The 16,174-nt window shown below is 26.8% G+C and overlaps 1 protein-coding gene across 4 annotated transcripts in view; it reads right to left on the bottom strand.

Moving 5' to 3' along the window:
• The window catches only part of LOC113551188, a 234,434-nt gene that overhangs the window by 191,515 nt on the left and 26,745 nt on the right, over nucleotides 1-16,174 (bottom strand). For all 4 annotated transcript variants that reach the window (XM_026953275.1, XM_026953278.1, XM_026953274.1 and 1 more), the window contains exons 2-3: nucleotides 12,810-12,889; nucleotides 4,672-4,851 (exon numbers count right to left, since the gene is read on the bottom strand). In XM_026953275.1, coding sequence (XP_026809076.1) covers nucleotides 4,672-4,851; nucleotides 12,810-12,812 — 183 coding nt within the window. In that variant the 5' untranslated portion in view covers nucleotides 12,813-12,889. The remainder of the gene's footprint in view (nucleotides 1-4,671; nucleotides 4,852-12,809; nucleotides 12,890-16,174) is intronic.

Genomic DNA, 16,174 nt, shown 5'->3' with positions numbered 1-16,174 from the left:
GCGTGCAGGATACGCGGGACTATGTAATAAATGGTCGTTCCTCTCTCTCCTCCGGTTAGGTATCCTTTAAGGAACGAGGCATCTTAAAGACTAATTGGTTATAATTAGCCAGCGGCAAGCCCGTGTGCGTATTGTGTTGCCTCGCGAAGGGATGAATAGTTGGTCCTGCTCTTTAAAACGGAAGGAGAACGTTAGGGACGGAGGGTAAAATTCACAGATGTGCCGTTATTTACGATCGGGTCACCTAACCCTTGTAATGCCAACATAACGACTTGGCCGCTATGTATTATTACCGGTTATTATTATACACATAAGGCAGTCGGCGGAGGGCGGCACTTCTTAGTCGGCCCGTCGGGAGATTTATGTTGGTAGCAGGTCGTCTTAAGTGCGCTGTGTTCCCCCCTGATTTGTCTCTACTATACATGTGGAATGTCACTGCCGCTCTTGTGCCACATCGACGTAGCCGAGGAGAGACCAGCCGCATTAGTACACTTGGACAACGAAGACGGTGTTAAATGATTTCTAATAACTCTTATTGTTAACCCATAGCTTGTCCAAATGGCGAGTTCCGAGTTAATCGCTTGTAGCCAGTAACAAATATCCCATATACTTCATCGTTCTAACACTTTGACTCTCGAGGATACCTAAATTGAAATTGTGTGGTTAAGTAAATAGTTAATACGATGAATAATCATTCAATGTATGTACCTATCAAAAACTATACATTTTTAGTTGATGATTATTAAATGTAAAACAGATAAAGTTTTTACGTATCGTAGTAGTTTATTTCAACAAATTAAAATTTAAAATAACTAAACATCAATGACTAAAGTATGCCAATCGTTCTATAAGTCCATCGAGTCAATCATTGTCATCGTTTTCATTCGGGAAAATATTATAAACCAATATCACAGTTAAAACATATTATTTTAATATTTTAATTTTTATAATTTAACACAGCATAGGCTTTTTTGTGTGCACTTATACCCTGTCCTAATTTACGAGGTATGTAATAAATGTTTTAATATGATTTAAATATTAAGTCCGAACTTGTTACTTCTCAGTTTTTTCAACAACAATTCAGTCAATTTTGAACATTCAATGTTTTAGATAATCTTGTTTTATTTATCAATTTATAAAACACGAATATGGCATTAGTCATTGATCAAAGTTAAAAAAATGTTATCGTTTATTATTTATATTTTTAAAATAACATGTACATGTGAATTTAATGAACACTTTATACATAGTACTTATATATTATATAACATTCAACTTTGTAAAAGGTGATTTCAAAGTTGAAATAATTGTTAGGCGTATAAGATACATTTAATGAAATTTACAATCCAACAGTATAGTTTACACGAATTTTCTACTCCCTTTCTTAAGAAAACGAGGGTGTCTAATTATTCACAGTTATATCAGCAAAATGCATATATTTCAGGATGAGAAGCGACCAACTTTCGCACAGTCTGATTCCTTAATTATGGTACAGCCGGAAGCTCTCTGGAGATTAAAACTGTTATGCACATGCTATATTCATATATCTATATATACATATCTTATATCGTATGATCTTTACTTAGCGATAAGCTATAAGAAACATGTAATATATAATATGAGCTCTATGTAAAATTAATAAGAAAAAAAACGGATTCAGTGAATTTTAACGTAATTCACTTTAGAGTTTCCGTTTTAAATGATATTGGATTATACTGGAACTCACTATAGGTGACGATAAGTAACGGAATAAGGAGAACAGCTTTAGCGGGTTGGGGGACACCCTTGGAAGCTGCGGTTTCTTGGTCTGCCGGACTTGATAAAGGTTTTACACTATAGTATGGTACAGCTGTACGGGTTTCCAGTGTAATCAGCATTTTGGTGACCACAAGCACCGTGGGTCCGCAACATAACGGCTACCGGACCTCTCAAAAACGGTCTTTAATTACAAACGCGAGAACATATTAGGACCTAAAGGAAAGAGGGTGTTCGGTATATTTTGGCCTATAAAGTTCGACCCGTGCAAGTACTTAAGAACCCCTAAAGTAAACAACAGGTTATTAAAATTAATTCTTGAATCATAATACTTGAGTTTCTCTTGTTTCTTGATGAAAATATAAATTGTATTCTCTGCAGATATTCATCAGTGATTTTTATACATTAATATTGTACAATTTCAATAGAAAAATTATATTTTTGATACATTATATTATACATTTCTAAGACATATTTTTTTTAAAATATGAATTTAGTGGGTAGATTAAGACTACTACGCCTATAAAAATTAACTATGTTATAGGTATTATATAATTATACTTTTATATGTTATACTTTAGACTTTTAGAGGAACATTAGAAAATATAACCTTTACTAGGAACTTGGATTTTATACTATTTTAATTTTTAAACAGTAATGAATGCATAATAACACGTTTTAATATTGAAATATTACGTAGTAGATACTTAACTAATAATAATTAGTATTGATTCTATCATGTATTCATTGTCCATAAAAATATGTTTGTGTTTATATTATGTCTATTTCCAAAACTACGTCAATGAATATCAATTTAAGCGTATAGAATCTGATAAATTATTAACTTCGTAGGCGACACATTGATATAAAAAAAACTCCCTTCTCTATTGGTCTGTATTGCAGTTGAATTTTATTGATATGCTTGGCCTTTGTCGTTTGTTACGTTCTTTTTTTTTATTTTGTTCTGGTTTCCTGTTTTCCCATCTCATCGTTCTCCAAAACACTACAGCCGGTTAGATAAATCCGATTTTTATAGAGATTACAAAACATTTAACCTGTTTTTCTACGAGCAGACTTATTTCCCGGACAACGCCATAAATTTCACGGTCGGCTTCACGCCGTGCCCATTTGAAAGACGCGTATTGGGGCGCGGAATCCCGCGACAGATCCATCCAATTCCGGTAGGGCGAAAAATAAAATAAATGCTCCGGGTGAATTCACAAAATGAATGCAAACATAGAAAGTTTAAAAATTATTAGAAAATCACTGTCTCAAGACTACATTTTTTTTTTTTACTATAGTTCATATAAATCAAATTAAATAAACACAGCGTGAAAAAATGGTATGAAATTTCACATAATATTGATTATTAGAATACGTTATTTCTAGTTTCAACTAACTCCAATAAGAAATTTATATGATTTAATTAATTTTTGTAAAAATAACATCAGTTTTATTTTACATTATATCTTGCATATTTTTAACAATTTTTCATACCTATATATTGCAAAGATATATTTTTAATTTTTAGTGTATATTTTTTATGTGTTCCACATGTTTAGTGACAATTTCGAGGCAAGACAACAAAAATAAAATCTAAAAAATATAAAAATAATTAAAAAAATATCTATTAGATCCAGATAATTGTTTTCACTTTTTTTTTTAATTTATAAAAATAAATGTATTTATTGTAGACTGTACTTGATCATTGTTTATATTTTGTTATCATAAATTTAAACAAATAATTGTGATATCCATTACAGGAATTAATTACCAAAAAACGATATATTTTTGTAATTAATAATTTCGCAAACGCAAACACTAGCTGCAATTAAGTCTAAATCTAAGTCTTATAAGTAAAAATAGTATTTATTTTGAGGTGTATAAATTATATCTTTATGAGCTATACATGACACATATTTATCAAAATTGACTCTTCTATTAAATGATTTTGGTTATTATAGCAATGTCATTTTTTTTATTTCTACTTTTTAGAGATTTCTTCTCTAGTGCAATATTAAATTGTTTTTAGAAGATTTAGCATTTCTTCTTTTTATAGGGCGTTTATAAATTTCCAAATATTTGGGTGAATAAAATTTAAAATAAAAATCTACTGTATTATTGGTCTTTGAAAGGTTATATTCATAAGCATAGTAATTCAAAATTGTAAATAAAAATTTCTAACTTTTCCTTTTCCTATTACTGCCCATTGTACCAAACTACGTTTTGAATCAAAATAATTAAATAACGACAGTGAATAAAATTATAGTTCCCGATAAAATGGAGTGTCTACCAACTTTTCAAAATAAAAAACAACAAATTCTAATATGTTAAATATTTTTATTCCAAAATCGAAATTGGGATCTTTTTACACTGTCTTCTTAGGCAACATCCTGCTTGTACCTACAAGTAGCATAGATTAAACATATATATATGTTTCATCTATGCGTGTAGTTCTAAAAACTAATGCTTGTGCCTGTGTCTCCTGACGAAAAGGTGTGTGATTTATCAACATAAATTACCATTCTTAACAAGCTTATGTGTATACCACGACTAATTAATCAATAAAAATGTGACCAAAAGTATACAAAAAAATTTGTACCGTAACTAATATTGACGTAAACTCCTTTTATATTTCATCCTTAGGCTCTAATTTTAGTATTTTACCTCACAATTATTATTCATGAGCTAATAGTGTGCTGCTCCCTAGAAGGCAAATACTGCAAAACGTAAAACCTTTTTACTGTTCATAGATATCGCTACAAGTTATATTGTGAAGAAAATCAATATTTTTGTTTTCCATCGAACATTTTCTCCCAACAGACAGCATTCTTCTACATTATTATTTTTGCCTTAAACGCTAGATGGCAGCATATAATATACTACGACTACGTTAACATTATATTGTTCGCTTACCTGTTTATTAACTGGAGGAAGTATTAGTTTTCTTCGTTTCGTCCAAGGCGAATCTGGAGGTTTGGCAGCAGGACGTTTAGATGGTGGCAAGCTGGATGGCAATTCTAAGATATGTCTAATGGTGTGCTTGGACTTGGGTTTTATCATGATTGTTTTGAACTCAAAACTCTCTTTTGCAGTCTGAAAATATGTATATCAAAACACACAGATAAATAAAATCTTTAAAACTTAAATTAGATACTAAATTTTCAAAGAACATAAAAACGACTTCAGTATGGAATAGTATAGGCAATAAAAAATAATAACAAATTATTTTTATGTGAAATACGAACACGTTTTAAATGCATTCGTAAAAACAATACTATGTTATTATGTTATATAGATATACATCATACATAGAATAAGGAAAGAGTTTACGAAATACCTATTTATTTTTTTTGTTTTTGGAAGGTTTTTAAAAACTTTAAATACAAATATATCATTTATACTAATAAATGAAGGAATTTTATTTTGAATTATAAAACGGTTTTAATTTAATTAAATGAGATAATTTTCCAAAAATGTAATGATTTTTGTGAATTTAAAATTAAAATGTTAACAAACATAAAATTATAGTAATATTAAGTGTTAATTTTAATATTTACAAAAAAATATATATACATATTATATTTAAATCAATTAAATTATATTCAAAGTTAATACTGATAATTTAAATATATAATCCTAAAATTTAATTTACCTATAAAAATTTATGAATTGTCTCTTTATCTATTGTTAAAACGTTATCATTACTAAACTTTATTTTTAAATATACTTGGAATTTCAAATATTTTATTTTAAATTTAATTTATTTTTGTACTAATACATTCCTTGAAATTTAATTAGTAGCTAAATATAATGCTCACTTATACTAATTAAAGTTTATTCAATGGAAACAATGAACAAAAAAATATTGAAATATGTGTTTTAAGATTTTAAAGAATGTTTTATATTTCTTATACAAAAGTATACATTAATATTTAAAGCATATTCAAAATAAAATCTTATAACTACATAAATGAATTAACACTTTTGGTTTAATCCAATGTAAATAAAACCATAAGTAGCTTTGATGTACAAAGAGTAGGTATAAGTTTCAAGTGTATCCTCGTAATTGCATAGTATATTGTATATCACTGTAATAAATATATTAAATTTGAATTCACTAATAAATTATTGCATACGAAAAATGATACTGAGTGGAGAAAGACCATTTAGTATTAATAAATTCTATTTCCTGATTATTTTGAAAATTCCCTACACAAAAAAAAAATTTTTAAAAAAATACTAATCTTATACAATTTTTTTTAAATAAAACACTATTACACATCATTATAAATTAGTACTATCAAATGAATTTAATAAATTATAATATACTCATCGTTCCTTTTAAAATGTAGTACATTTATACACATAAAACAAAAATAGAATTGCTATTTGGTACTGTACCTACACAATTATTTAATTTAAGAAACCATCTACTTCTGGAAAATTTAATTTCCTATTTTGAATAACCGAAATTGATTAAAATATTGTATTACCACATTTAACTTATATTTTGTTTTTTACATATATTAACACCAATATGAATTATTTCGAATACACAAAATGGCCATAATATTTTATTAGGTATTATTCACACTATAAAAATATATTATAGGGTACCTAGATACTACTTTTATTGTGGTTGACTCGTTGTCGTTCGAATAGATGAATAACATTTGTATTAACCGACGAAGAGACTGATATGAATGTATTATGATTGGAAATGAATCGTAAATTCATAAATTTAATAATATCATCTTGTTTAAACCTAAACATTAATGATAACAAATTTAATTTGAAATATTTATAATTAATATGTCATGACTATCTAGTGGTTAAACAGAAATCGTATTACAGCATGTCCCATTTTGCCATATTGCTCAACTACGTGAGCACAAATCGACAATCGTTCGTCCTGACATCAACCCCCAAGTGTAGAATTCGGTTATATTTTGTAAGTACATACACGCAAGTGAAATCTCATAGTTGTTATCGACAGCTGTAGTAAAATTGTAAAACACACTAATGAAAAATAATCCATAAATATATGTTTTATCTACTTTTATTGCTATAAAGTTAATCGAGTTAATAAGGAATTATTTTTTCCTGCATAATATCATGAAAGTAAAATATCTTATGACAATTATCACAATAATTTTTTGTTGACTTATACATATGTCTACAGGTGACTAATGTCCAATGTTCTATAAATTGTATGATTTTTTTCTACAACATTAAACTATTATTTTGTAAACATAAAAATTAATTCCATTATTAGAAAACGTTGGAGTATATTAATATTTCATCAGCTTAGTTCTGTAAATGGTTATTATTGTTTTGAGCTTTAGTTGAAGTTTATTATTTATAATCAAAAATGATAAAACATTTTTATTTTTTCCAAAAATTTTCTTTGACTTTTTTTTGTTGCTTTTGTATTATTCTCATTAAATCTGAGTACCTGTTATAATATAAAAAATATATATTATTTTTTTTCATTTAAACAATCCAATTATCCAAATCATATCTACAACACATTAAATTTATCTTATGTTATGAAACAAAATAATATTTATAAAAATAGCACAAATTGTAATAACTTTATATTAATCATCTATAAAATGTATAGTGATGGAATTCAATTAGATAGCAGGTAGGTACAAGGAAAAGTTTGAATAATTTATGTAAGGCAAATTAAATGTTATATTCCTTCAGGTATTAAAGAATATTGTAATGAAATAATTTATAGTTAGGATTTTAATAACTGTTAATTTTCTTGAAAAATGTCGGTATTTCTTACTATTTATTTATAGACTCATATAGGTTTGGATTAATTGGATTAGCTATAGATTATTAAGCTTGACTATGTTATTAAGTTTGATTAGAAGCCTTCTATTCTAGGTGTATTATTTACCTATATCTTTATTTTTGTTTAATAACATACCTACTTCAAAATTATAAAAAAGGTACAGCTATTAATTATATTTTAGTTATTTGTTTCGTTAATCAATTTATTCGTAGTTTTCTATACATTTTGAAGCTCAAAAGCAGACGTCCATTGTTTGATAAGAGTCGTGTGTACTAAAACTTAAAAGTGAGTAGATATTTATATAATTTATAGAATTAGCCGATTATATAGGTACCTAAAATAAGCTACTATCAAAAATAAATAAAAAGTTTTTAATACACCTACTTCAATAATTATATAGTATACCTAATCTCATAATATATATACATTAGAAGTTTTAAACTTATCTTCTTATCAAAATATAACAATTATTTAAAAAAAAAACAATTATATCTGTACATATATTGATTGTCTTAAATTTAATCTAAAAATTATTGATTTTATAGTTTTTTTGTAGAACTTTTTTTTCGTTCTTAGTTATACCTATCCATGTTTTTTTTTAAATTGACTATATCTAATTGTTTAAAAAGTGACGATAAATAGTTAAAATAGGTCTAAAAAATTATAGCAGGTAGTAAGTACCTAATGCATGTATATTTGGAGAATTCCAAAATTATTAAGTAGGTGGTATGCAATAAAAATGTAATTAAAGCACAAATTTCACTATACGAGATCAAAATTTTACATTTTAATATTTATGTTAGTGAAGCAAAATTAAAAGTTCTAGAAAAATTGTCATGATAAAATTAAATTAATTTTAGTAGAGACAAAAAACCATTATTATACTTCATTATTTTTATATCTCTGTATTACATATTTAATTATTTGTAATGAAAAAATAATGTATTGAAATTTTGAAATTTTTACTTAAATTTGTGGCATAAGTAAAATATTACATGCAATGAATAAATAGTATTATTTACTTTGAAATATTGATTTGTAATAATAATATTAATGAAAAAAATGTATTTTATTTACATAGGATTTATATTAGTAAGATATATATATATAGCAATGAAAAATCCAAAGAATTTCGTTTTATAATTATAAATAGTAAGTATAATATTATAATTAATGAATATATTTTATTTAAAAAAATTATTAAATTAGCTAACATTACTTTGATTTCAATAAATGTAATTCCTGTATTCATGTGTTTAGTTGACTTCATCGACCGTGCAATATGAATTCAGAGAATATTTTCAACGGTAGGCAAGTGGCTCTTAACTTATCGACGTACAAGCAATTAGGCTATTATCAACTGTTAGATCCAAAGGGACCGCATTTATACGGATGCCATATTTACAGAACAACTCTGAAAATATTCCTCTTGATTGTCCAATTTATTACGATTTTCGGGGTGATGGGATTCTTTATAGAGATAGAAGATGTTGATGCTAACCATGGTAAATCGAATTCCTTCGAATTAATTATTATCCTAACAAATTGTTCACTATCTTCATTGAAAATATATACACTTGTATCAAATAACAAAATAATTTGGGATCTCTTCGACCTCACATGTCTAGACTTTTTAAAATATTCTCGACATAGTGAATTGATCACGGCAAACTTCATGAAACGTTGTAAAAAGTCAACTAGAATCACAAAATGGATAGCTCGTTCTTTTCTCGTAGGATTGATTTTATGGGTGATGGGACCTTTCATCGCTAATGAAAAAAACACTGCACCCAAAGCTAGTCATCGATATCAAAATATTATCAACATAAAGTTTCCAGTGGCAGTGAAAACCTATAACGATTACTACTTTGTATTTTATTTGATGGAAGTGGCTGTAGGATTTTGTATCGTTTATGGTTCAGTTTTAGTAGACGCTTTTCTTATGTCATTTTGTTGGATTATTTCCGCCCAGTATCAATCGGTTACTAAAGCATTTGCAACATTTGGACATAATAATGAATTAAGTTCTTCGAAAGGTGAGGGAATAATTATTATTTTTAAATATAGTAAAAATGAGTAAAGAGATTTTTATTTATATTTTAGAAATTTATAATAATTTCAAATCAATTATAATCGACCATCAAAATGTTTATTTGTAAGTGCCTTTTTCTGTATTTATTATCTTTGAATTTTGTTTTTAACTTTAATAAATATAAGACATTATGCAAATTTAAAATTAACCATACATATATATAATAAAAAGTACATTATTCGTTGTAAATAATGTACCTATACTTGTCTACTTATAAGTACTTTGTACTTATTTTCAAATTAAAATGGTTTTAAACAATGTTTTACATGTTACAGTTAAAACTTGTTTATGTTGGTAAATACAATGGTATTGTTACTTTTTAGAAAAATGAAATCATTTTATGCTGTCGTGCGACCCATTACTCTCATTCATGTTTTCGCTTATTCGTGCTCATTAATTATGTATGCATATGTAATCGTTACGGTAATGTAAACAAATATATAATCAAAACTTTTTTACAAGAAATATACACACTTTGTCAAAATTAGAAAAAGTTTCTGAGTATTAAGAGTATTACATCCCATTTTTGTACACAGATCTTTCACTCAAAAGAATCGTTCATTATTGCTGAAATAATGAAAATAGTTATGACGGTATCAAATGTCACGATTGAAGTGTTTATCTTTTGTTATTTATTCGAACTTATCGATAACAAAGTAAGCGAGTGTTCAAATAAAACAGCATTTTAAATGGTTTGTTATTATTACGGTAATGGCTTATCGTAGAAAGAAGATGTGAACTTTGGATTATACAGCTGTAATTGGACTGGGATGGACATGAAGTTTAAACAACTATTGTTAATGTCAATGAAAATGAACAATGCTAATCGATTGAAGTTAAAAGCAACGCCAGACGTAACTATCAATCGGCCGTTTTTCGCAAATGTATGAATATAATATAATATATAGTTAATTATATGATAATACATTTTTATTATTATTTATTTATTTATTTATTTTACTTTATGTGACAGTTTTTAGAATTATGAAATATGTTTTAGGTAATCCACACTTGCTTCAAAATAGTTTCAGTTTTAATCCAAACTCAATCTAATGAATTATTAAACTAAATACAACCGAATAATGACTTACAATTGTCATCAATTCATCACCATTCATCATTCATCGCAGTTCATATCAAAAATATTTTATGTAACGTAAATAAAAATACGTACCCTAAATTAAGCTTAACTGACAATATTAAGAAAATAAATTTAGTACAAGCAATCTAATATATTATGTCATAGTAGTGTGTGAAATATTATTATAGGTGCCTACTACAATTATTATACTACCTATAAGGTATTATTTTAGTTATACTTAAAATATACAACATACAAATACTTTAACGAGAAACACAATTTAATAAAAATATCACATGTTATAATAATATTATTTTGGAATTTTTTTTTTAATTACTGGATTTTGTAGCCATCATATTGGAATTACAATTACTGTTTAAAACAAATAACAATTTATATGGAATGTTGACTTACAATAGTTATATGCATGAATAATGCACTATAGTTTTATTGTTTAATGTAGGTACATACATTTTTATAAGTATGCAATAAATCCACAAATTTATACCAAATTTTAGTAATTTTATAAAAATATATAAACAATTGTTTGACATAGTATGTATCATGGAGATATGACTAAAATATTTAAATTGTATGTTAAATATATTTAATACATATGAACAATTTATTTATTAGGTGTGTCATATTTTAAATGTTAATGTCTAATACCAATACATATTATGATATAATATCTACTGCATTCAATAGTAGATATCTTCCTACCTATTAATAAATTGTAGTTGAATGATTTATAAATATTATATAAAAACCAAATAAGTCTATTTCATTTGTTTTGAATGAAGTTTTTTTTTTTGGTATTTCTAGAAGATTGGAATTTTGTATGTAAAAGAAATAATAATTTTGGTCAACAAATTTAATTATTTTCATACAATGTCTTTTTTATTTTTACAAAAGCATAAAATCCAAAAATGAATTTATGAAGGTCCTATAGCATAATAATGTCACTCAACATTTTTTTTATAAATAAATTTTTCAAATACTTAAATAAAATATAATTTACTAGTTACTATATTAATTTTATATCGTATAATTATTAATAAACAAGAATAATTAAGATATTAATTCAAAAATGGTTAAGTTTAATAGGTTTTATCTAAAATTGTGACGTGAATATGAAATTTATGTGAATTGAACATCTACTTAAAATTTCTCTATAATCCTATAAAAAAATATCATTTACCTAACCCGTCATCCACATAGAATCATTTTCTGATCAAAATTATTATTGTATTTAGGTTTATCTAATAATTCCCTGTACATTTATAAGCCACAATCCTAGTTATACAGATTTCTGTATCTTATAAACCATGAATCACCAAATGGCGGACCGCGGGTCGCATACGGCCCGGGAACACATTTTATCCGGCCCGCAGACAAATAATAAATAACACATATTACGACAACATTATATGTGTTATTATTGTAAATTATTATTTTTGATAAATATTATGGGTTTTTAAATAATGTAAATATGTACTTAGAATTTTGATGGCCCGTGAAAAAATTTCAGATCTCTAATGTGGCCCTTCAAAAATATTAATTGAGGACCCCTGTTATAAACTTATGTACAGGGCCGGATTGGTCTGGCGAACTACCGAGTAAAACTCAGTGGGCCGCTCAAGATATGGGTCGGTTTTGAGTGTTTGATCGCATATTTATTTATTTTTTTTTTTTTTTGTGATAAATTATTACAAATATATTGATTTGAATTATTTAAGTCGTACAGTAACTGTAGCTGTAATCAAACGTTAAAAAATTCTAAAAGTCAGTAGGCCGATATCTTGCCAATTCGGCACTGACTATGTATATATTTTTGACTGTTCTTAATATAGGTAGAAATAATAACGCTCTCTATTTGTATTTTTTAAATTTATAAGATCAAAGCTATTCAAAGAAATTTTTTTTCAAAATAAGGAACTTAATACAATCAAGTACCTAATAACTATTAACATCTTTCGTATTATGTCATTTAAATGAATTTCAAATTTGCTTTAATAATTACTATGTACCTACAAACTATCTATACTTATCCTATGAAAATTCGTTTTCCTTACCATTTTACTTTCATTGAAGAATCTTGATTTTAATGTAAATAGTTGAAATTGAAACGGTTGTATGAATTGAACTTCATTTACTGAAAAAAATAAAAATAAATTAAAACTACAATTCAAAAAACATTGATAAAATATTTTCGGCGTGGGACTGGGTCAGTTAAGATTGTAATAGTTGTTTTTAATTTAAAAGTTACGAATAAAATGAAAATAAAATTTTTGAACAATTATTCGATACTTCACAAAATATAAATTGTTATAAACTCTATTTAATATGTTTGGTATATTATATTTTAATATTTACTCAAATTATTTGTAAATTATTACAATTATTACTAATTAAAATAGGAAATTTTTTTTTTAGACAGCAAATATGACGATTACCTATTAATTTAGCGAATTTTCACCCAAATAAAAACTATCCAACCAAAAAAATAATATCTAAAGGCACAATATATGACCCTAAAATAAAACATTCTATTTGTTAAAAACATAATTAAACACTTAAGATTCCAAAATTATAGCATAGCTAATTAAGTTTTGATTTTCAAAACCAACTTTGAACAATTCATATTATATCCAACTAGGTATATAACTCCCATAATACTCCATGATAATATTGTAATTTTACTAATGCACTATGATACATCCATTAAATATTAAAATGTAAAAAAAAATAACAAACTATCCATACAAAATATTATAAATTTGTAAAAATTATTTAATTCTTATTGGTATTTTTAGTATGATGATATACAGATATGTATTTACATAATGTGTTGTTTGTTGTTAGAAGTTTATTGACTAAACAATTTTAAAAGTTAAACTCTTATTATTCTAATATACTTAATATAAATGCATTAAATATTTAAATACAGCTATACGTTCCTGTATCTATCTGAATAAAAAGTAAAGATAAGATAAATAATTGTAATTTAAAAATACCAGGAAACTCTCTCTGCTTTATAATAAGTTTCGACTTTGGTGAGGGTACCCCGTAATTGAGTAGCCTACTGCAGTATAATAGATGTGTTAAATTTTAATTCAACGGTGTAATCATTGTGTATGAAAAAACCTTTTTGTGCAATAAAAACGGTTGAATCATTGTCAATTTTTAAGAATAAATTATGTTATAATTATATTATATTTATAATTACATTTTATATTTTAGTATATAAAGTATCAATTAGCAATTTATTAGTAGTAACTAATTTCAGTAGATAAATTGGAGTAATTTTTTCCAAGAATGTCGTAGTGATTATATAATATATCACTCGGCGGTCTATTAGCGTAGTACCTATAGGCTATAGTTAAATAGTTTGTCGTGCCGTTCGGCCGTTGTGTCACAACGGTGAAATTACCGTAATCGCATATTAATTTATTGTTTTCGTTGTTGGTTATGAATAGGTGAATATATGACGTTGATTTAGAAAAAAAAAACGTTTAGTTATAGCTTACAACCTATAGGTTGTATAGCACACACTAGTGGCTACTACCAAAAAATAATTGTATTTATTTGTCAAATCAGCAATTGGTTTATCCCCTTCCCACTTTCCCAGTGGCGGCGCCAAAGATGGACTTGCTCGCTGGCTCGTCTTGAAATCTTGATTTAACAGTGTTAACACACGATATGAATTTTTGAATTTGTATTTTCAAATACTATTACGTAAGTAGTTTTAAAAATACATATGCAATGCCATGGTAGGTTTTTCCGTATCATACTCACAATGTTATCCAGATATAACTGTAGGTTGTTTACAAATTACGCTTTATATTTTGTCGTTCGCGGAAATGGTTATATAGTTATGAACGTTATCGTAGTAAAAATCTAATTTTAGACATTTCTGAAAAATAACCATATAATATTGGTTATGGGCATATAACATGTAGCGATCAGCGACTATAGAACGCCTAATATCGTCAGGAAGGTCTATGCCCGCCATAGACTTTTGTTAGGCGGGGGGGGGGGGGTCCAGACTGTGGGCACTAGTGTTGCTACCCCTCTCGCCATTTGTAACACTCGTATGACTGTGCCTCCTTTTAGCCCGCCCCGGAAAAAAATACCTGACGCCGCTATTGCCCCTTTCCCTTTACCGATAATCAAAACGTAACGTCAGATAAAAAATCAGAAAACACATACATTATAAAACTATCATTATTGCGTTCACCAATCTAAAATTATCATAAGTTTCTTAAAATTATTAAAATTTTTAATTTTATAAAGTTCTAAATATTTTCAAAATAATTTAGAAAAATTCATTTACATATACAATTTAATATTAAGAGGACGCCATACCCGCATGCGTTGTCTCCGTCTTACTAACGTACATCATAACAAATTTTCATACAGCAGAATACATTTTGTGATGTTAACTTTAATATTAGAGTAAATTTACCTATTATTAAATTCAAAGGTAAGAATATTATCTAGACAATGACATATGCTTTTATCGGTATTATGATTTTAAAGTGAGTTATGAACGTTTTAAAGTTGTAATATTTTACATAGCTATAACTCACTTTAAAATAATATCAATAAAAGCATATGTCATTGTCTAAATAATATTCTTTCCTTTAAATTTGATAATAGGTATATTTACTCTAATATTAAAGGTAACATCATAAAATGTATTCTGCTGAACGAAAATTTGTTATGATGTACGTTAGTAAGACAGAGAAAACACATGTGGGTATGGTGTCGTCTTAAATCGATATATTGATCATGTATCTTTATCCCTAATAATATATCAACTTTTTGAACATTTTAAAAGTTTATTTTATTTTACATCGTTTTAACTTGAGTGTGACACACAAAAAAAACATGATAATATCATATTATGACGAGTGACAAGATACGTGATGTGACGAGTAACATAATAATTGTGATACAAATTTACTAATCCAAAGAACGATACCATGGGCGTAACTAGGATTTTATAGTTACACAGGCTAGAGTCCTAGAAAACCAAAGTTAAAAATAATTTGAAGCCTAATTGAGGCTAACAAATAAAACCTCATAGGGGGGCTAAATACAAATACAGGAGATAAGCCCGCCTAGACCCCCCCCCCGTGGTTACGCTGATGAACAATACCCAAGTTACGTGATATTTTTCTTTGGCATATTATATAGTGCACATTGCTCTACCTACAGCTTTGTGTTACTATAATTGTCAATAATTGTTAATATGTCTAACGATAAAGACGTGTTATATTACGTATTCAGGTATTTAATTTTTCAGTTTTAGTGTGATAACTAATAACCATAATGGACGTGATTTTTTTTTTTGATTTTTTAATACCTAAAAACGGCGATTGATTTCACAGCTTCTATTGAATGGAGAAAAAATGATATGACGGTAAATTAGTTG

This window comes from Rhopalosiphum maidis, chromosome 2, assembly GCF_003676215.2.
Source record: "Rhopalosiphum maidis isolate BTI-1 chromosome 2, ASM367621v3, whole genome shotgun sequence".
NCBI lineage: Eukaryota > Metazoa > Arthropoda > Insecta > Hemiptera > Aphididae > Rhopalosiphum > Rhopalosiphum maidis.
The sequence above is the reverse complement of the archived record's forward strand: the minus strand, read 5'-3'. Positions and strand labels throughout refer to the sequence as shown.